Source organism: Pieris napi, chromosome 1 (genome assembly GCF_905475465.1).
Source record: "Pieris napi chromosome 1, ilPieNapi1.2, whole genome shotgun sequence".
In the NCBI taxonomy this organism is placed as follows: domain Eukaryota; kingdom Metazoa; phylum Arthropoda; class Insecta; order Lepidoptera; family Pieridae; genus Pieris; species Pieris napi.
In genome coordinates this window covers 13,025,122-13,047,539 of record NC_062234.1, presented here as the reverse complement: position 1 = coordinate 13,047,539, position 22,418 = coordinate 13,025,122, and the positions used below count along the sequence as shown (strand labels likewise).

Sequence of the window (22,418 nt, the reverse complement as noted above, 5' to 3'; positions counted from 1 at the left end):
AAATAAATACCACAACAAAGTTGAATCGATACGAGGTCTAATAATTATTAGTCAATGGCCTGAAATTCATGCACAAAGCTCCGACCCGCAGTAATAATAACGACAATTGTTGTGTTTACTGAAACGTAAACGCGTGGAGTGGGTCCCCCCGGGGGGCGGAGTTTCGGCCCGGCCTCCGATGACGACCTCGCGCCAGTGCAGTCCCAGACGCGCCGCGCGCTGCAACGCACCTCTGACATGTGACGACAGCATGGAAGAGTGTGATCTCAACCGCTACCGCGATATGATAATCGAAGGAGATTTGCCTCTCGACTTGCGTCCACCGCCTAGACTCTACCTACCTCACTATCTCCGCGACGACAGAGAGGAATACCAGCAGGATGATACCTACGTATCCGTCGACGAAGACACGCCTGAACACCCGCCACCGTCCAGTGACTCCGAGAGATACGACGCGTCCAGCCCCATCGATACCAAACCCAGCTCACCAAAGAAACCAAAACAGAAGTCCTCGTCGCAGTTAATTAAACCCCCGTACTCCTACATAGCGCTGATCACCATGGCGATACTCCAATCACCGCATAAGAAATTAACATTAAGTGGTATATGTGAATTCATCATGACGCGTTTTCCATATTACCGGGAAAAATTTCCCGCGTGGCAGAACTCGATTCGGCATAACTTAAGTCTCAACGATTGTTTCATAAAGATCCCGCGGGAGCCGGGGAATCCAGGGAAAGGGAACTACTGGACGTTGGATCCGATGGCTGAGGATATGTTCGACAATGGGAGCTTTTTGCGGCGTAGAAAGAGGTACAAGAGGCCGGCGCCGTCGCTTCAACACGCTCACGCCGTCGTAGCGATGTTAGCAAGGGAAGCGTATGCTCCGCTTTTGCCCTTGCCATGCTATTTGCCGCCGACGCCGTTACTGTCGCTACCACGGCCGCCGCCGGCGACTTTACGCCCCGTCCCGCTGCCACCGAGAGTTCCAGAAATGACTGACACTCGATGTAAGAGATCAAGAAATGGTTTCTCGATAGAGTCAATAATAGGGTCTCAAGAAAGCGAGGTCATTGAACCGCGACGTAGTGCATTTTCGCCGCTCCATTTAGGATCTAGCCCGCCGGACGACTGGGGTAGATGAATGTATGAAAACGGGTGCGTTGCTAATTACTTTTAAACGTCCCGATAGTATAAGACTTGGACTAAATAATATTGTGTGTTAAAGGTCATTATAAAATTATAAAGTTGTCCAGCCGACGTATTGCCAATTGACCAAAGCAGTTACCAGTATTTTAATCTATTTACGTATTTTTTGCATCGGTTTTAAGTGTAAGTACGAATAATGTTAATAAAATCGAATATTTGTAGAATAATGTAAGTTTAAAGTTCGTCCGATTAAATAGCGCAGTAACTTAAAACAATAATAATTATATTCTATTATTTATTTAGTTTATGTTATATTTTTTAATTTATTTCGAATGCGTCATTATAGTCGTTTCAAAACAATGTATTTATGTATTTTATTACACATCTAATTTAGCATTTGTTATATTTTTTACGTTATATGATGCGATTCAATGTCTAGTCACTATGTACAAAGTAGATGTAAAAATATTGTAAATAATTGTAAAATTTATTAGAGTAGTGAATAGAGTTACTTCATATTTTGCCAAATACTTCGTGTATATTATCTGTAGTAACTTATGTATCTTAGTGTTAAGCTGTAAAAAATATAAACTATAAATACTATCTTCAATATTTTATTGTTTTTATTTTTGAACACACACAAAATGGATTTTAACAGTGTAGGGGAAAATTTTATGCTTTTTTTCATATATTATTTAATTAGTTATTAAGATGATGATTTTGAAAGGCTTTTATTCCAATGTCTATCTGGTTTAGGCTATTATATTTTTAATGTAATTATAATTTTGTGCTATTTTTAAAAGTAGTAATGATTTAAATAAGCACATTTTTTGCAAATTAACTTGCCAGTTAAAGTGAATAAAATAAATAAAACTTTATAATTTAGTTTTATCTTTAAAAAATTACTTAGGACTTACAGTAAAAAAATCAATTGGAATACAGACATTTTTGATTTAAAAAATAGACAATAACTTAACTTGCTGCTAAGAAATTTGTCATATTTCGCAGGATTCAAATCAAATCAAAACTTATTTATTTTGTTAATTAGGTACACTTATGACTGACATTATTTAAAAAAAGAATCAACATTTACTACTCGCTCCCAAATCAAGGTCGACAAGCAAGCACTCTTTTTAATCTCAAAGTTTTTGGTTAACAAGCAAACTAAGAAACTGCAAATACGCCACCCACTTGACATATTGAAACACTTTTATTACTTTAGCCGTCTAAAATATATATCAGTTTGCGAGCCCACTATTACCACAGTTAGAAGACCACTTAATTTTGTACTCCTATTGTTTTGTGTGTATATCTTAATATATATAAATTACGTGTCACGTTGTTTGTCCGCTATGGACTCCTAAACTACCGAATCGATATGAATCAAATTTGCACACCGTGTGTAGTTTGATCCAACTTAAAAGATAGGATAGCTTACATCTCAATTTATACCCGCAATATTATTTTATTGCAAAATATTTGTTTATTATTTGATAGTTTTAACAGATGGCGCTGTGTTGGAAGTACCAACGTTTCAAATTAGCTACAATTTAATGGCATTACCACCAAAAAAGCATGGTGGTCCCCATGACTGGTGTTCTCCTACCGTTTCCCTTGAATTACTACTATGTAATATAACTAAAACCTTAGCTACAGCAACGCTTGGCCGGTCTGCTAGTGTAGTATGTATATAGTAATGTTGTATCAGCCTTAAAAGTTGAATTGACGGTCTATAGTAGCCTATTATACTGAACTGTATACAGTCAAATAACGAGTCAATAGCAATCGAATTTTAATATTCAATTATGGTTAAAGAAGTTCTTTTATGTCTTATTTAGCAGATTTATTATTGTGCAACTCCTAAAACGAATAAATATTGTGAAATATAAAAATGAGTACAAAAATTCTATACATATATTTGTTCTATCTAATGCCTGTGTAAATAATTTTATGAATGCATCATGAAGTTAAGTTAAACATAACTTATCATAATCGTTAGAAACAGATAAGCAAACAGGCAAATGGTACGTCACTCAATGTAATATGACAAGATTCGAGGCTTTGATAAATCAAAATAAACTGTAATTTCTCCACAGATTACATAGCAAACATTTATTTTGCGTTTGCGCCGAGTCAGGGCTATAATTTGTTATTCTTAATGAGATAGTGAAAATAATTATTTCTGATACTGTTGAAAAATTTAAAATTTTGTCAATGCTTACTTAACAAAATAAATATTATTCGGAGTTTACAGCGCATCAATGATATAATTTTAAATACGTCAAAAACGTTGTGTCAGCGAGACGTAGACCAAAAACAAAACTGAAGCCGCTTTTCAACTCTATACATATATTTTTTTCTATATGTCGATAATGAATTTTTATTAATGAAGGAACATTTTCAGACAAAAAAAAACTAATCGGTTCCGAAAATGCGTTAAAAATTCCAAATGCGTTCCATTTTTAAATTTGTAAGCCGTTACATTTCGCAATTGTTTTGCAAATATTTTTCTACTCCAAACTTCCAACCTTGTAAATGTTTGATTGATTCAATTATAATATATGCCACGGCATAACCCTAGTTTCAGCAACATTGTACGATGTGCAATAACAAAATTAGCTAACTCAAACAAATCATCGCCTCTGCAAATTGTCGAGATAAATGTTTATTCTTTGTTTTATTTGACATTAAATAGACTGAAACATTGTTTTAAGGTAATATACAGGTGTTTCAATACATACTATGAAAGTGCGAGAACTTACCGGCAATGCCATTATAGGTAATCCAACAGTAGTACTATTTTATAATTAGTTTTCCTTTAAATGCTTTTTTATAGAACAGGGGGGGTTAAGTGATAACATGGAACACTCTCAATGCCAAAAGGTAAGGCCGGCCTTTTAAGAATTGGTTCGGAAATGCTTCAGTGGGCACCTGGTTCCACATTGTGGTGGTGCGCGGCAAAAACTGCCTTAAAAACCATCAGTTGTGGGAAGACGGACGTCGAGGTGATGTGATAACGAAGGAACGTGTTTCGTTTGACAGGGATTGGTAAAACGGAAAGAGCTGTTTCGCCTTTTTATGATTGAACCAGAGATAAAACTAACCAGACTCAAATATAACGCGTTTCGTCTTTTGTTTTACGTTCTGACGCGAAATGTCTTGGGTTGTTCGTAAATTTAATCAACGTCAATTTTAATGACACTGAAATCTACAAATTATGTGTTCATTAGATTAATTGTAATCGCAATTAAATTTGAATAGCCTAGTAAGTCGTTTTTTTCGTCCACAGCAATTATATTAAGAATAACTTTGCTAAATCATGAAAAAGATTCAGAAATCTGAGGCCCAGACCTAATGTCGTTGTGCCACTGATTTTATTATTTTTTATATGCACGGTTAGAATAACACTCTATATAATGAAAACAAGAAATATATTAAAAAGTCAACACAATATTCTCCATAAGGTAATGAAATGTGTTTTTCTTTATATATCTGTATATCTTTTGATATTATAATAATAATATAATTATGTTTTCCATTTTTGCAAGATGGCCATTCCATCTTTGGCATTTCAATAGAGCAGTGTTGACTTAGTAGCTTCAGCGTGCGACTCTCATCCCTGATGTCGTAGGTTCGATTCCCGACTGTGCACAAATGAACTTTCTTTCTACGTGCGCATTTTAAGATTCGCTCGAATCGTGAAGGAAAACATCGTGACGAAACCGGGTTGCCTTGGACCCACAAAGGCTGATCACCTACTTGCCTATTAGATTCACATATGATCGTGAAACAGATACATAAATCTGAGGCCCAGACCTAAAAAGGTTGTAGCGCCACTGATATTTATTTTATTCCATCTTCGGCTATATCTTTATTATAATTGTAATTTATAATTTATTTTAGCTATTTTATAAATTACAAGAATACAAAGTTTAGCTTTCCTTGAAAAGAGTTGTGCTAAGGCTAAGCTATGACTCCATCACCACCATTTGGTGACAGCGGTGGTAGACACAAAGTATATTAAATACATAAATAAAAAAATAAAAAGTTACTGGCCCTAAGAGCCATGGGATAAATCACAAGAATTTCAGAGCATTGAAAACCAGTACTCTTCCTCTGTAACTTTCAATAGCGATATCAACACCAATTCCTCCATAATGAGTTAATGCTTCGCGCGCTTCCAAGGTTGCAACATCAGCGCTACGGATATTGAAAGAACTACATCGTACTTGCATACGAAAACGTCGAGATCAGATTATTGTTGGAAGTTACATAGTACAGGCGCAGACAAAAGACAGATTGAGGAGTAATAATCTATACTCATGTTATTAATTTCAGCGAAAGAGCTTGTATGAAGGAATTGTTTAGTAAAAAGGTGAAAAAGTATTCAACGTTATTTCTAAAGTATTTTAAATATATATGAATACAAAAAATATTCCGAACAAATTTTGTAGTGAGTGATATCAATAAATATCATATATGTCATTTAGAATAACTCCGCACTAAATAATACAATAAAAATACACTATGTATGGCATGATATTGCAAAAGCCTAGATCTAACGATTCAGAAAATTCTACAGCGAATATAAAGAAAGTAACTAACATTTAAAGGAGCTAATATATTTTATTATTATATTCTTAGCAGTAAATAATAATGCTATAGAATTTTTAAGAAATATGGTAAACGAAAAGAAATAGAGTATTTATGTCTTTGTTTATTCGTTATTCAATTGTTTAAACGGCTTAGATATAGGCTTAATTTGTTAGTTACTACACTATGGGTACTGTGTGCGTAGTTACGTAATTTTAATATTAATTATTTATAAAATGGAAGGAATTATCGGTGTCGCGTGCCCAATTTAGAATTCCCAAATGACACATAATCCTAAAACCAAGTAATAAATTACTCCACAGCGTTGTCTAAACAAATTCAAATAAACTATGATATCTGATAACATTCTTGAGCTTAGAAAAATGGGACATCCGTTTTATCTTTAATGTTAGACAAATTATCATTTGAGTAATTACGAAAACTCATAAGCATATTTTTCTGTTGAAACAAAAACGCAAATTTCAACATTGGATCTGTATAAATCTTAGAAAATCAGAAAATAAAGGAATTGTATGACAGTTTGATTATTGCTTTTGCTAGGCTTTTGCAGAGCAGTGTTGGCCTATAAGCGTGTGACTCTCATCCCTGAGGTCGTTGGGTAGAACTCCGGCCGTGCACCAATGGACTTTCTATGTGTGCATTTAACATGGTGAAAAAGTCGACGGTGTGTGTCAGACTGATCACCTATTCGAAAAAACAGAGCTTTCTAAAGCAGTTTTCCAATTATCTACTAAACGTCGACGTGTGAGGTAATATTAAACAAACAGACAAACTGACGAGTACAAAAACTATGAGCCATGGCTTACGATAAGACGTTCATTACGTCACTTAAGGTCCTATTGGGTGGTCTTCACATTTCAATTATTTTAATTCTACATTATATTCTACAAAATTTCAAGAACAATTTTTCTTAGCAATTACATAGACTAGTTTGACAACTTTCGAACATTATAAAACAAAATCTCCGTCTGTGATTCTAATTTTCAACAATAGATGGAGTGATGCGTTCGTTGTAGAAGTATGTATATGTCGCAGCCAACTAGCTTAATGAGCCGTTTAATTAACAGCCTAGCCGTTTAAATAGCGGCCTGATAGTTCAGCCAGTTGATTAAACAGCTAGGCAAATGACTTAGATCGATGACGTTTCATTACTTGCCTAGCCTGTTGACTGTTAATTTAAATTTAATTCCACTTTCTGCCACTCTCAAACTCAAACTGTCAATATGGCGTCGGCAAACCACAACTATGATGGTGTTTTCCAAATTTTCATGAAAAACAACAAGTGCAATGGAAGAGTGTAGTGACAATAATAATGTGAATTTGACTTTAATTTTGAAAGAAATATTTTTTATGTCATATGTTTATCTTTTTTATTTCTGCCAAATAATTACTCTATATCATGGGAATGGCCTAAGCATTAGTCAGCCAGCTTGTTAAATGTTGCATCTAACGCTTCGGCTGAATATCTTTCAGGCCGTTAGTTAAACGGCGCCGTTTAGTTAATAGGCTAGGCTGTTAATTGAACGGCTAAGCTAATTGGCTGCGACAAATATAATTTGATTGACAAAATATAGTTCAATTGAGTTTTAGAATCACATTGCTAATATTTGACTTTGAGCCGAAAAGCACGGTATAAGTCATATATTTTTGATAAAATGTGGTGTTTGATATAACATTTTTAATTAGATGAATATTTTACTTATTACTCCGTTATGCGTATATAATATTTTATTTCTTATTAGGCGATTGGGTGTCTGTGGCTGTTATATTCGATTTTTCACCGTATAAGCGACTACAAATGCGCTCATAGAAAAACATTATATTTTACAGAGAATCATAATTAATTCCATCATTAAACAAAATGATATGGTAACAGGAAACTTCTTGTGAAACAAAATACTTGGCGAGTAAAAGAAGCGGCAAAGAGTTCCTAGCCAGTTCATCTCGCTTCTTCGCTGATTTTACGTAGTCCTGGAATTCATTGATGTGGCTTCCCAAAAGCAGAGATCTTCTGAACAGTGAGGTGGCTCCGTGAGTGCCTCTGTGCCTCTGTAAGGACATATGAACGCTTTATAATTCAGGACTTAACGCACAACGGACCTAAGGGGCGTCCAAGTACAGAAACTGCGTTCACACACTACGCTCCTTTCTGATTTAATACCTGGCTATCTAAATATTATACGTTGGCTCATAACTGTGATTCAATCGATAGATTTTAGGGTTGATAATCATCTCATTACTAGATCAACTCAGTTCTTATCTATAAACTAAAAGTAAGTATTCAAGTAAATATTATTCACATTGATCTTTACATTTCGACAAGCTTAAGTAAAAGTTGAAGAAGCACAAAGCTCAACAAAGCTCTGCTTAAGATCACACGCGTTATTGACCGCGAAGCACGGTACGCTTTGGTTAATTTTTACAATACCAATAAAGAATATGTATTTACAGAACTACCACGTTTGTATGTTATATTTTTAATTTGGCAATTCTGTGTTTTGGTTATTTCCTCGTTTCGATATAAATATAAATTGTACTTCAACTTTCCTTCTACGACCTAGGTTAAAATTAACAGTTTAAATTCTAAACTTCATACCAGACCCTCGCTACGCAATTAAAAAAAAATGGTGACCACTTTTGTTTTGTCGTGACCGGTTTTAAATTAATTAAAAATTGCAAGAATTCACTTCAAGCGTATTCATTTACACTATTATAAGAATACACACTATTTAATTTATCAATTAAATTTCATTTAATTAACTGAAATCGACTTTGGAACGTAAATTTTCCTAGGTGCCCGTTTTGTTTGCATGATCGATCATACTTTACAATTCACTTCAATTGCATACCTAAAATGGCTTACACCAAATACTTAAGAACTGATATACTTATTTATAGGATGTTTAGTTAAAAAAAAATTGCAATAGCTGCCACACTAGGATTCCCTGTGTGCAATCTCTTCCATTTGACATATTAATATTTATAGGTACTTGCGGTAATAAATTCCACCTAACACGTACATTTTATAATTAAACTTTTGTTGCATAATAAGAATATTTTCCGTTAAAGCATAGGACAGGTTAAGATGTTGTTTAATATTGTTAGTGAATGTATACCTCACGATGAGTCCATTCTCTCTGGCATTTTATAATAATATAAATATAATCTTTGCCGTAGAAATCACCCGCTGTGCCCCTATAATTTTTACATATCAATTATGCAAGTACAAATGTAACATCTCTACATTATGACGGGTGCATTGAAGTGGAGTGGTTGACAATGGCCCTCAACCACATGGGTAGCCGATACGATTCTTATTGAATTCGTTGGAGATGTTTTTGTCGTGTTTTCGAGTGTCCCCGCTGTTAAGTGAGTAATTGTATTTAATGTTTGAGTGGCGTATTTGGAATAATTTGTGTTTTGAATGCCATTGTAGTTGTAATGGTGCTGTAATATTTTTATAAATGCAAATGGTAAATAGGTAATTTCGTAAACTGCTTTTTGGAAACCATCGAAACACGCGAAATAAATTATTTATTTTATTTAACACTTCGTTCCATAAACATAATACAATTGACATAATTAATTGAAAATTTAATAATGTCGTCGACTTTTTGGGTCTAAGACATGTCGGTTTCCTCACGATATTTTCCTTCACCGTTCGAGCGAATGTTAAATGCGCACATAGAAAGAAAGTCCATTGGTGAACAGCTGGGGATCGAACCTACGACCACAGGTATGAGAGTCGCACGTTGAAGCCATTAGGCCATGACTCATCAGCTGCTGCCTACTGACCACCGAGCTCGTCTAGCGACCAATCGGTGCCGGACGGTGGGGAAATCGTCGACGAAATACACGTCACACGTTGTGTTTTTATAACTGTTTAATTATTCCGTAAGAACATTGACACGATTATTCCACGTTCTTGGGGAGTAAAACGGTACATGTTTATTTTCAGTGCATTTTACATTTGTTCACTATTTAGAATCCAGACCCTTCCCTTAACGATTTTGCAATGTAAATTACATAATATAAACCGAACAAAAGGACCCAAATCTAATAAACTCTGGAACTTAGAAACAATTTGAATTATATGTCAGAAACGTTTGTGTGTTATATTGGATCTTGGGAATCTATTTATTTAAGGAAAATACGAATGTTTCTCGTACTATAAACACGAAATGGTTGTTATAAATACTTCAAATAGCGTACAAATATAATTCTAGAAAGTCTTACAGAATATCGCTTTGTAGAATAGAAGGATAATAATCCTTCGTCTTCGGTCTAAAAATATACGTAAAAAGATGATTTCTTATCTACTGGTTTTTGTCAAATGTTTTCAAAGGGCGTTGTGTAGAGATGTGGGTTCACTGCATCTTCTACCGCATTTACCATGGAGAGTGTGAGAGTTGTGCGGATTAATACTTGCAGCTGAGTTAAGCCAGTTTTTGCCTCTTACCACCACTATGTGGAACAGCTACCCACTGAAGTATTTCCGAACCTATTCGATAAGCGCGAACCAATTCTTGAAAAGCCGGCAACGCACTCGCGAGCCCTCTGGCATTGTGATTGTGTTTGCCCGCTGTTATATTAAAAAATATATAATATTTGTTTTACCATCCCCATTGATGGCTATGTTTTCTTATATTATACATCTTCTTTATACCTACCGCTTTCCAGGTTTCTCGGGTACGTCCTCTCTTTTTTCATCCCACCAGGCCTTTTAGACCCATCTGTCATCACAAACGCCGACAATGTGACAAATTTCCACTTTAACTTTTGAATGTGAAAGCGTCAGTTATTTTTGTAACTAAAAAAACAATTAATTTTTACTTTATCTTCAATTTTTAACGGAATTATAAAAGTTTAGTTAGTGTTCTTATATTATATACAGTGCATTTTATGGCAGTTATTTGTTTTTTTATTTTTTCTTCTGCCTTAAAGTGAAAGTGCACGCAAGTTAGTTCCGCAAGCCAACTTACGGCTCAAGAAGAGGGAGCAGAAGGAAGTGAGAGAAATTGTCTTTAATAAGCACACACTTTAGCAAAGTAAAGAACTATGGTATCATAGTTCCATAGCATTATAAGACACTGATTGAAGATTAAGCTAATGTACAAGGGAGTGAGAAGTAACATTCGTTATTTTTTTCAGCTGTCATCGTTTTTGACAATTGACAAAACAACAATAAAAGCGAGTGTCATTTAAAAAACCGCAAAGTTTCCGCCCAATCACATGCATTGGACAATATTCACGCTTCTTTACCGCAAACAATTCAGACGTTTTATGAAATAGCCGGGCACAAATTGGGGGTTAGCGCAGCCGGGCGTTATCGAATTTGCCCCACCGGCAAAATATTTATTTCATTACTCCTATTCATGGACTCTAATCTGTGCTGTAGTTTAAATACAAGTTTCCGACGTTTAATACAATTTCTAGCTAAACTAAAATTAATGTAAATTTTATAATTGAAGACTTAATTTGATTATTGTTTTATTGTTCTTTTTGGCAATTACCATAATGGATACATCGTTTTCGCTTACGTTACTGTTGAGATGTTCTTGTAACTATAAAATTTCTTTAATTTATTTGATTTTAAAATTAACGTTGTTGACTGCAACATTTTATTTGTATCTAAAACATCGAAGTCTGTTTCGTCCTTTTCTATTAAAAGATGAAAAAATCATAACAATTGACCAAAATAAACGAATTTAGCCAATGCTAAACTGTTTTAAATTTGTTTACATTGTTTATCTGTAGCATGGTGTAGAAACAGATCATAGCTCACTTCATGGGGCGTCACAGTCGAGGGCCGGATTTTTGAGCTCCCGTCGTGTTATTATCATCAGTCACACGGAAAACCAACCTTTATCACCTACAACATAAAGTTCAAAATTTCATACAAAAATAAGCCATGAGATTCAATACGAGGCACTATTGTCGAGATAATGTCGCGATCAAACAGTTTCATTGTCAACTATAGCTGCGAATAAAACTACCGTAACCCAAGGCGTTAAGGTTCAAAATTGCACTTGAATTCATAGCTTAAGGGGTGAGAATAGTAATTCGTTCATTGTCACTGGGTCTCTTAATTTCGTAAGAAATGCACCGCTTAAGTTGAGCCAGCTCCTATTAATATAAGTCGGTTGTATTAATTTTACTACGGGTGTATACGTTTGAATATTAAATGCGAAAAACTGGGGTGTGATAATTCTGTGTTTGCATGTCTAATCATACTGTTTATGTGTGCAGCTGGTTCATGTATGTGTGTACCAGGCACAGACTTTCCTGGGTTTTCCAACTCACAACCTTGTCTTAGAAAGAGGAATAGAAGACAGAAACCGTTGGTTATACGTAACTCTTGCTGCACTATAAGCTACCCTAGAAAGAGAAATTAATCAAAATCTCTTCACGTTAAGCGTGAAAGTGTATACATTGTCGATTAACAAAAGTGTTTGTCAACCGATGTCAATCTTCCCACAAGTTTTAATTTGAAGCTCGAACGCCCCTAAAGCAGTTCAAACATATCTGTTGACTTTGCAAACTTAAAACTACAAATAAGATTGAAATGAGTGGCCGCCGGCTGCCATTTGTCATACTGTTTACTCGGGGGAAATACATTAAATCGTTGGTTCGTGTGAAGTATTGAATGAGGTCTTTGATTTGTCAAAGAAATTAATTATTACCCTTACTATAGCTTGAGCTGAAGAGAAAAAGAGCAGTGTTTAGTGGCTTCAGCGTGCGACTGAGGTGGACTCCAACGGACACCAATGGACTTTCTATTCCATTGTCTATTGTCTATACATTCGATTGAACAGTGAAGGAAAACATCGTGAGTAAACCAGCTTGCCTTCGGCCCAAAAAGTTGACGGCGTGTGTCAGGCACAGGATCCTGATAACATACTTGCCTATTGGATTGAATTGACAAATGATCATGAAACAGATATAGAAATCTGAGGTCCAGACCTAAAAAGGTTGTAATGCCACTGATTTATTTTTATGCGACGCCATATCCAAAAGAACCATTAAAAAGGACTATCGGTTAAAAGTGACTAATAGATTGCCTAAGTTATTTTCTAGACGAAGAATAAGATCTCTTAAAGCGTAAATCTTAGCGTATTTGTGGATCTAACCGAGGGAACGGGAAGGAAATTCATCTGATTCAATTGATACCACTGCCTATTGACTCATATAGATATTTTATTTTAAACATGCCAATAAGGCATACTAATTTTTTTATAGAGCAAGGGGCGATCATGCAGGAGGCTCACCTGATGTTTAAGTGAAACTGTACACTCTCAATACTAAAGGGGTCGGGAGTGTGTTACCGGCCTTTTAAGAATTGTTACGCTCTGTTTTGAACGACCCTAATTGGTTGATATTTCCACAATGATACCCACGAACGACATCGCTATCATAAGCGTCGTAAATTTGAATAATTTGAATTTGAATTTTTGTATTGGGTTGTTTAAAAAAAGTTCCAAATTAACAAACAAGAATACAGCAGACGTATATTTCTAAAAAATACGACGCATTAAACACTTGTTCCTTAAACAACCTTTTTATTTTCTCTATTCATACAAAACGTAAACAAAAGAATGTATTCAAAAGATAATTAGCCTCACTTAGGGTTTATTACGGTGCGATTCGCTAAAATTTCACGAATAAAATATAAAGGGAGCTCTGTTTGCGAAACAGCTTACAGTTGTGCATTCCCAGGAGTGTAGTGGGTTCAAATCACTTCGCCAAATAATGACAAATGTTTTAGTGGGCGAGATTTAGTTTTTAATTCGTATTTAATATGTTTTAATCGTTCTGTTAAGTCTAAATGGCTTTAAAGTTTATTAAATAATTAATTCCTACTTGCCTATTACACGAAACAAAATGATCACGAAACATACATAAATCTGAGGCCCAGACCTAAAAGGTAGCGCCACTAGTTACTTTAATGTCAAAATAAATTATTTTGTATATCACACTTTCATTAATAAATTTATAGATATTTCATAACTAACTATTTTTAAACGACTTAAAAAATTGCAAGTAAAATTGATGTGTAATTTTTTTGCTGAAAGTCGGCAGTCGTTGGTCTTTGGCTCGGTCGTAGGCAATATCAAGTAGGCACGACCAGGGTATTCCTCTTCTCCTAAAGGGCTTGGTCATCAAGTAGGCTCTGCTGTCATAACCTAAAATCGACCATATTTAAAGAAGAAAGTCCTCATTCATCAAGATAATTCACCGTGTCACAAATCAATGAAAATTATGGCAAAATTCCATTAGGTTTCTAGTAACATCCGCATTCACATTCTTTAACCCCGCTTTCCTGTTCTCAGATCTCAAGAGAATGCTCGCTGGATAGAAATTTTACGTTGATGAAGAGGTGATCACCGAAACTGAAGCCTATTTTCAGGTTAAGGACAAATCGTACTATAAATATGGTATCGAAAAATTGTAAGACCGCTATAATCGCTCTCGAATCTCTCTCTGAATAATCAAATCCATTTCTATCAAAAAAATATTTTTCCTATGCTAGCCTACGAACTTTTCATCCCTCCAAATATACTATTATAATAAAAAGTATAAAGCAGTCGGTACATTATAGTTTAGTTTTGTCATTGTTGTTGGATTCGGTTGATTTGTAAGGAAACTCTATAAAGAGTTTTGGCTTTAGATAGCGTCTGTTCGTTACTATGTATATATACAGGGATACAAAGGGATGTGGAGTGAAGATCTCACCGGCGACATGATCTCCACAAGTATCGGGAGCACAATATAAGCGCAAATAAACCGGATCCAACGCTGACAGCTTATACTTCAGCCAACATGCAATGGCACAAGGTAGAAAGGAATGTAATACATTTGAAGCTAGTCTGGGATAAAGTCAAAAGTAAAGTAAGAGAATAAGCGGAACAGATTTTATTGATTGTTATCATGTAATGGTTGCAGCTCCTTACAAACGTTGTGTAAAAAAACATGGCGATCAAAAATAGTGGCGGAGAGGTTATTGCCATTGCTTATCTTCCATTCTACGCCCTTGATTTGAGAACTGGCACTAAAAGTAAAGTTAGAAGAATTCCATATACATTTCTTTTTTTGACGTTCATAAGTGTACATTGTATTACCTATATGATTAAATGATTTTTGACTTTGACTATAATAGATTATATAGGTTAAATAGATTTGTTCTTTTGTCTATTAATGTGTTGTGTTGTGTGAGGCATTTTCATAACATAAAGCGCACATAAATCATATTAATTACTTCAATGCTGACATCTGAGTGTTGAACACTCCTGGCCGCGCATCATTATATTGAACTAATTATCTTCTTGGGTCTTCTTTCATCTTGAGGTCTTGCGATACGAATGTGGCATAAGATCCTTTATGAATAGCACCAACGTAGCATAGTATTACTTAAACTCACCTGTTTGATTGTGATACTAAAAACAATCCAACACGCCTCTTTAAAGTGAGCGTACTGTGTTGCCTAGATACGTATGAAAATAGTGCTTTTCAGTAGATGACACGTTTTAGACGAGACTTAGCGAGATAAGAGAGATTAGTGACGCTTCAGTTTTGTTCTCTGTATACCTACTCTTAGGGATAGACAAAGCGTGATTTTAATATTAGTGAATATAAGTTTTAAATGAATCAAATGGCTACGCCGTAGCACGTAGCGCGCTGAGGGTCGTAAAATTCCGTTTACGTAATTGATGAGTCGCTTGGAGAAAGAAAAAATCACGAAAAATCGACTACATTGATACTAGGTATCACAGGCAGAGAAGGCAGGTCAACAATCTGGTTTATTAAGAAAAATTGCCATAATTACTTCAGAAATGTAAACCATACAGGGTTGAAACAATTGTTTTATATCAATTTGCGATAAAATTTAGTTTCTAAATAAAAGCTAACGTCATTATGTTTGTATTTGTTTAATATATATAATGAGTGAAACTCAAATGCGTTGCTGAAATATGTGATTTAAGAAACAACATTTAGAATTTGTTATTTTACTTGAAAATAATCACTTTTATCAAATTTTTACATAATCCGATTTCGAATTAAAATTGAAATGACAAGCCAATATTTCCCACAGATTAACAAACAAATTAAATAAAACATCACTTAATAAATAAAAGGTAATTAATAATCTAAAGAATATAATCTAAGAAATCGAATTATTTCTTTACATAATATATGTGCGTGCTTTAATAAAATAAACGTTCTTTTCTTTCTTTCTTTACAACAAAAATCTTATACATCAATATACTATTGAAGGAAATAACAAGCCAAAACATGCCAATAACAAGAAACTAATAAAATAATTACAATAACACACCGAAGTGTTTGATAAGCGATCAATTTCGTGTGATCATTGATACGTGTAATCGTCACTCGCTCGACACGTGACTGGCGTAATCAATTGACGCCTTTATTGCAACAAACAATGCACTTCTCGATATTACATGGAGATAGGGATTTTGTTTGAGTTTGTTTGTAGTAACGCCATAATGTGACCTTTACACCCTCTAAGTCTTAATACTAGTGGGAAGAATATGGCAAAAAAGGTCTTGGTTATGTACCCTTATAAAATACAAAACCAACAAAAATATTTTGGGTCTAAGGCGAGCCGGTTTCCTTATGATTTTCTTTCACTATTTGAGCGAATGTTAATTGCGCAATAGAACGAAAATAGTGCAATCGGGGATCGAATCGATCGCTGAAGCCACTAGGCTAATACTACTCTAGCTCGAGGCAGAGATTGCTTTTACCAATTAAAATAGCTATTAACAGCCTTAACGATGAAAAAGTCTTGAAGAAATGTAAATATTAAATAAAATAACTTCTAATTGGAATATCAAATCAAATCGCGACGTTGAATTATGTAAAATATATTTCTGTTTATTTTAAAATATTAATAACGAAGTTATTTTATTTTTTATATATAACTTCTTTAAATAAAAATGTAAACTAATAAACAGAATGTCAAAGTATTTGAGTCGTAAAAATATTATTAGGAACATTTTATTTCATTTAATTTCTGTATAGAAAAACTTACATGAAAATACAATTTCGCCGTCTTCGTAAGGGGCATATAACTAGGTGGTATTGTGTTTTCGGTGAAGAAATAACTGTTGACTAAAATCAATGTAACAGACGCAATGTGACTGCTCCTTGCCCTATTGGAACTAAAGGACAGAAATAACACGATTTCAATTATTATTAATAACATTTAGTCACCAACTGAATTTTTTTATTTTATTTACAAAGCATTAAATATGAATAAAGTCGAAATGAATTAAGTTGTCCGCGTAATGGCGCGAAAGTTAACTCCTGGATAATGAAAATTATTCATTCCCTTTCTTCGTTCCTTGTTCATACTGCGATACCTATATTTTACTAAAATCGCGTCTTCATTTATTTCGAAGCAAAATTTTTATGTAAGATTGATAAACAATTAAAAATAAGGCGATTATATTTGTATGAAAATTTTTATAAGTTCACGACAACAGTTCCATAGCGGAACCTAATTGCTGTATACAGAGAAATTAATAAATTCACGGTGATAGTGTAATAAAGATAAAAATATTACATCTAAATATTAAGCAGAAGCTGAGAGATTCACGGACCAGAGTCTTTTTATAAAATAGGGTGCAAACAGGCTAGAAGCAATTGATGCCACCACCATCCATGGAATCCCTCCCCTGCTAGACTACTCACGAGTGCAGACCTTTTAGCAGTCGGTTTGTTCTTTTCTTGAATAGGTCGAATTTCTTCTGAAATACCTCAAAGGACAGCTGTTGTTGTTGAGAATAACGTTCAGTTGTGAAACTTCGGGCATATATGATTTGGTTATATACCTCAAAGTCAACTCCTATATATGTTCTTAAATCTGTCATTACTAATCAGGCATAGTTCTGTAGCTATACAATGTATGTATGAATATAAGAATTATATTATATTCTTACATGAGAATGTATTTTTAGAGAACAGTAAAAGCTTTGTGTAGCAACTTCTCGTCTTATAAAGTTCACAACTCTAACGTCGAGTTGTTTTATTTTAAAGTTTTCACTCTACACTTGTATATAAACTGTTAGTAAAAATAGGTACTGAGCTTTTGACTGTATTGATAACTTGACTTTTAAATGTTTATATGGTTGTTTGTATGGTTTTGCAAGGATAGGATAGGATAGGATTGCATACATTATTCTATCTTAATATAATAAAAAAAATCTATCTATAATAATGTTTTCAAGGTCTGTAATTCCAACACACAAATATAAAGTATTTACAATTTTCTTAAGCTATATAGTAATAATTAAAAGTTATAGTATATAAACATATATCATTAATAAAATATTAAAAGAATTTAATAAGTTTGGTCCCTGTGGCATACCTTTAACGCTGGCAGCATTTCCTGTATTGCGTTGGATCACCGTTACTATCTACCAGGCGCCAACTTAAATCTTTAATTAGCGCATGTGAACCCACGGCCCAAGAGTCTCTCCAAAGGATCAAAATCGAAGTTAGAGGAAAGACTCTTATATTTGAGCCGTTTATTATTATTTTATTATTGAGTTCATACTATTATTCATTTTTATCGGTTTTATCATGAAATCTTTGTGTGTGATAATCACGTGAATAAAACAAAATATTAATTCATTGCTTTGTTTTTCGTCAAAAACTTCTGCAAACTTGCATGTGTTCACAGTTGTTTAAGAGAAAGCTAAATATAAATCCCGCGTACAGCCTTTGCCACTGCCATAAATACTCCTTGCCTTAAATATTCCTTGCCTTAAAGACCCCTTGAGAGTGTGTAAACTATTTAGTAGATATTGGCCTAACAGATTTTCATCTTTCCTTGAAAATTTATTATTCTTGGAAGTATTCTTATCACTGGCAGTGAAACGATATTCTGTTTTGGGTCTAAGGGCCAACAAATTATGTACAGCACGACTTCGAAAGTACAATCTCAGGGTTGTGTATGTATAAAATAATCGTGTATAATTAATTGTTAGTGTCATAGTGTGAACGACAATGAAAAACGAGAATCCGTCTGGATTATAATTGAAATATTTATAATTGTCCCTCCGCTGAATGATATTGCGTGAATGAAAAATGAAAATATAGGGAGGCCTTTAGAAGGTTTCGTTTAAAGATATTTGTTTCGTTCATAATTCGATGGAATGTCTCAAATTAAGTAACCTTGAAATAAGAAAATACTCTCTTCGTCAAGAGAGCCGTAACTGATATAATTCTTTGCTATGCGTTTTTTTATGAAGTAGGAGACAAACAAAACAAAAAAAGGAGGGCTCGCAAGTGCGTTGCCGGCCTTTTAGGATGGTATTTTCTTCAAGGACCTTAAGTCGAATTGGTTCGGAAATACTTCAGTGAACAGTTTCTCATAGTGGTGGTGCGTGGAAAAAACTGCCTTAAGAAACGCTCAGTTGTGGAACGACGGATGTCGAGGTGATACGGATGGTATTTTGTATTCTGCCTTGACGACCGATGACGAAACTCAGTTGCAGATACTTAAATATTATACTTTTCACTTGATATTAAGTATCACTATGGTAACTGTCACACTATAATGGCGTAAAAGTATGGTCTGTCAATATAAATTTAGCGCTGCAGGGACCTCATACCCCACGGCGATTGTCTTTTCGCACCGAATCTAGAATAATAATAATAATAAAAGCCTTTATTCAGATAGAAAATTTTACATAATTTTAAACTTAAACTATTATCACTAGTAAGTCGGTGACATCTGATGATCTTTGGCAAAGGCCTCCTCCATTTCTTTCCACTCAGCTCTGTTCTGAGAATAACTTCATATTAATAAAATAATTTGAATTTGTTGCTGGGGTTTTTTTTCTTGTATGATATGACTTTAATCAATTTACGGCATCGTGCTTATTTTGATTAATTGTGCTTACAAATAAAATGAAGAAAAAAAATTCTATTCTGTTTATTAAAAATTTGTCTACATTGCAGTTTAAATAACTACTATTATTATAATTGACATAAAATACTTTAATTATAACTGACATATTTAATTGTATACTACTGAATTAGATAAAGCATGATCAGGGACAGATTGCTGTGTTTATTTAACCCATGACTAAAAGCTATAAACCTTCGAAAGCAATTGAAAAAAATATTATTTTCGATTTCATTTAAATGTTAACGTGTAAACACGTGAAACGTCAGATATATAATTCTGAATTAGAATATATTTTGAAACACGCGTAATACATGGCCCAATGTCTTCCACATTGGCCACTGGTGGAGTGTGTGACTTTCATTCCTAAGTTCGATCCCCGGGTGTGCACCAGACTTTCTGTCTATGAGCGTATATATCGTGAGGAAACTGGCATGTCTAAATCCATAAAGTTTACGGCGTGTTAGGCACAGAAGGCTGATCACTTACTTACCTATAAGAAAGAAACTATCACGAAACATATACAGAAATCTTAGGCCCAGACCTAAAACGTAGCGCTATAAGCCCGACAATATTAATGTGACAATATAAAAAATGTTCCTAACTTCATTACAATCTCTTTCCAATTTTCGATCAAACGACAACATCCACTAACATGAAATTAAATGGCAATTATCATGACACCATCTCAATATTGAATATTGTCCATGGCACGTGGCCGGGCTCGCAATATTAGTTTTTTATTTGCCTAAACGCCCTTTCAAAAGTTGTCAACATTGTATCAATATAAAACAATTTTACATAGAATCAATTTTGATTAACAGATGAATTTGAGCTTTATTCGATTGTAATATAGTTCATTTAGCAGAGGTATGTAATACGGTTGTAAAAGTAATTTTGTTTTGTAGTTTGCACATAGGATATTGCTGTTCTGTAGAGTGGCGCACTATTTGAGAATATTCTTTGAGTACTGGATGCCAATTCTCATGGAAATGGTATTAGGATTTGGTTGGACTTAACGATAATCGTATTTACTTTAATATATATTAAAACAAGGTTAAATTAATTAAATTTAATAACTGGACATATACTGTTCATCTAAAAGACAAATAAATAAAACACTGAAAAATATTTAATTTGATCCCTGTAGAGTACCCGCTGGCAGCATTTCCATGCTGTATTGTGATGATTATACGCTGAAAAGCACCAACTCTGGGTTCACCTAACCAACTTAAATCTTTAATTTGTGCTTATGCCCTTGTACGTCTCGAGAGTCGTCTATGGATAAAAGTCAATGTTGGTGGAAAAGTTCTTGTATTTTTTTAAATTATTTTCAGCACAAAAATATAAAAAGTTTGTTTATTGTACTAGACAACCTCGGTTCAGAATAAAAATACTATACACAAAGTTTTTTTTATTTTTTAGTTAATGTAATGTTAGAAAGTACTTTGTTTGTTATACATAGTGCAGTATATCAACGAAATTTAATTTGTCAATGAATCCGTTACCTGAAGAAGCAAAGGTAAGGAAAGAAATAGGCTATTAAATTGATTTGTGATGAATATGAATCTACTGGATGGTATAAATAACGATTTAATATAAATGATCGACTGTGGTAATTATTATTACAATTTTCTTATAACAAGGGGGCTTACCTGATGTTACATCGCAAGTGCGTTGCTACCCTTTTAATTACAATAAATTGTTTGCACGGTCAACATAATAACTAGTATATACTTATCGATACACCTCTTTTACGTTTCTCATAAGGGATTGCATCTGGTGGAATAGGTACCAAACGTTAAAAAATTAGTCTAATCATAAAGCTTTTGCCTATGTCGATCAAAAATTACATGCAGACCTGGCCCCTTTTATTACATTATTAATTTACTTAATCATTTTTTTAATTAACAGGCATCTTGATAAAATCAATATTACACGGAAGCTCGCTAAAAAACGTCTGCGAACTTCATCAAAAAGGTATTTCATTAAGACTTTATCCGTTTGAAAGAAAAGGTCTCACATTCTTGGACGCCTCCACTTTTCTAATGAAGAATGTCCATTTTAAAGAGTCCGACGGCTTTTTTCAACGCTATTGTTTTAAGAATTTTTATTGAGTGCGTCCGTTTACCAATTCATTTAATAAAATTCTCTTATATCAATATATAGGGGAAGATCGTTACCCTTCGTACGCGGGGCACATTCATACAGTTAAAATAAAACTTGAACGAAACAAAGTACAGTCTTGTTTTTTTATGTGTGCATGAGTCGAGGTACTAACTATAACATCAACGAAATTTCGTGAAATTCGCACCGATGAGAGTGAAGTTACAGGCATGGACGTGTTTTCGCGCTCGGTAAGTAATTTTTTGATCTATGTTTTTTTCTCTTGTTACCGTAGATAAAATAAGTTTTCGTGTAGAGTATTCTATCAGTAACTAGCAAAATATACTTAAGATACGTCTCCAATACTTAATTTATGACGTTTTTCTATTAATATTAAAATAAGTTATATTTTGTTGGTATTCAGTTAGTGGGGTACATTCGGACAGCACTAGATGGTGCACATTTGAACGAATTGTACAATTAAATTTGTATGAAAAGTTGTCGACGCGAACTGTCATTTTCATACAAATTAAGTTTTCGACTTTCTACATATTACACTACTGTTAAGGTATCTTGACTAAACCCTCTCGTAGGTAGTAATCCGGTCAAATTA

At 34.1% G+C, this 22,418-nt stretch overlaps 1 protein-coding gene across 1 annotated transcript; it reads left to right on the top strand.

The window, feature by feature from the left end:
- The first annotated feature begins 208 nt into the window (after window positions 1–208).
- On the top strand, window positions 209–1,752 carry LOC125054793 (forkhead box protein D3-like). The gene has a single exon (XM_047656901.1). It carries the CDS (start codon window positions 251–253, stop codon window positions 1,142–1,144), a length of 894 nt encoding a protein of 297 aa, XP_047512857.1. The 5' UTR covers window positions 209–250; the 3' UTR covers window positions 1,145–1,752.
- The last annotated feature ends 20,666 nt before the right edge of the window (window positions 1,753–22,418 follow it).

Excerpts from the sequence above, each read along its gene's own strand:
- LOC125054793 (XM_047656901.1), top strand. The coding sequence starts at position 251 with ATGGAAGAGTGTGATCTCAACCGCTACCGCGATATGATAATCGAAGGA.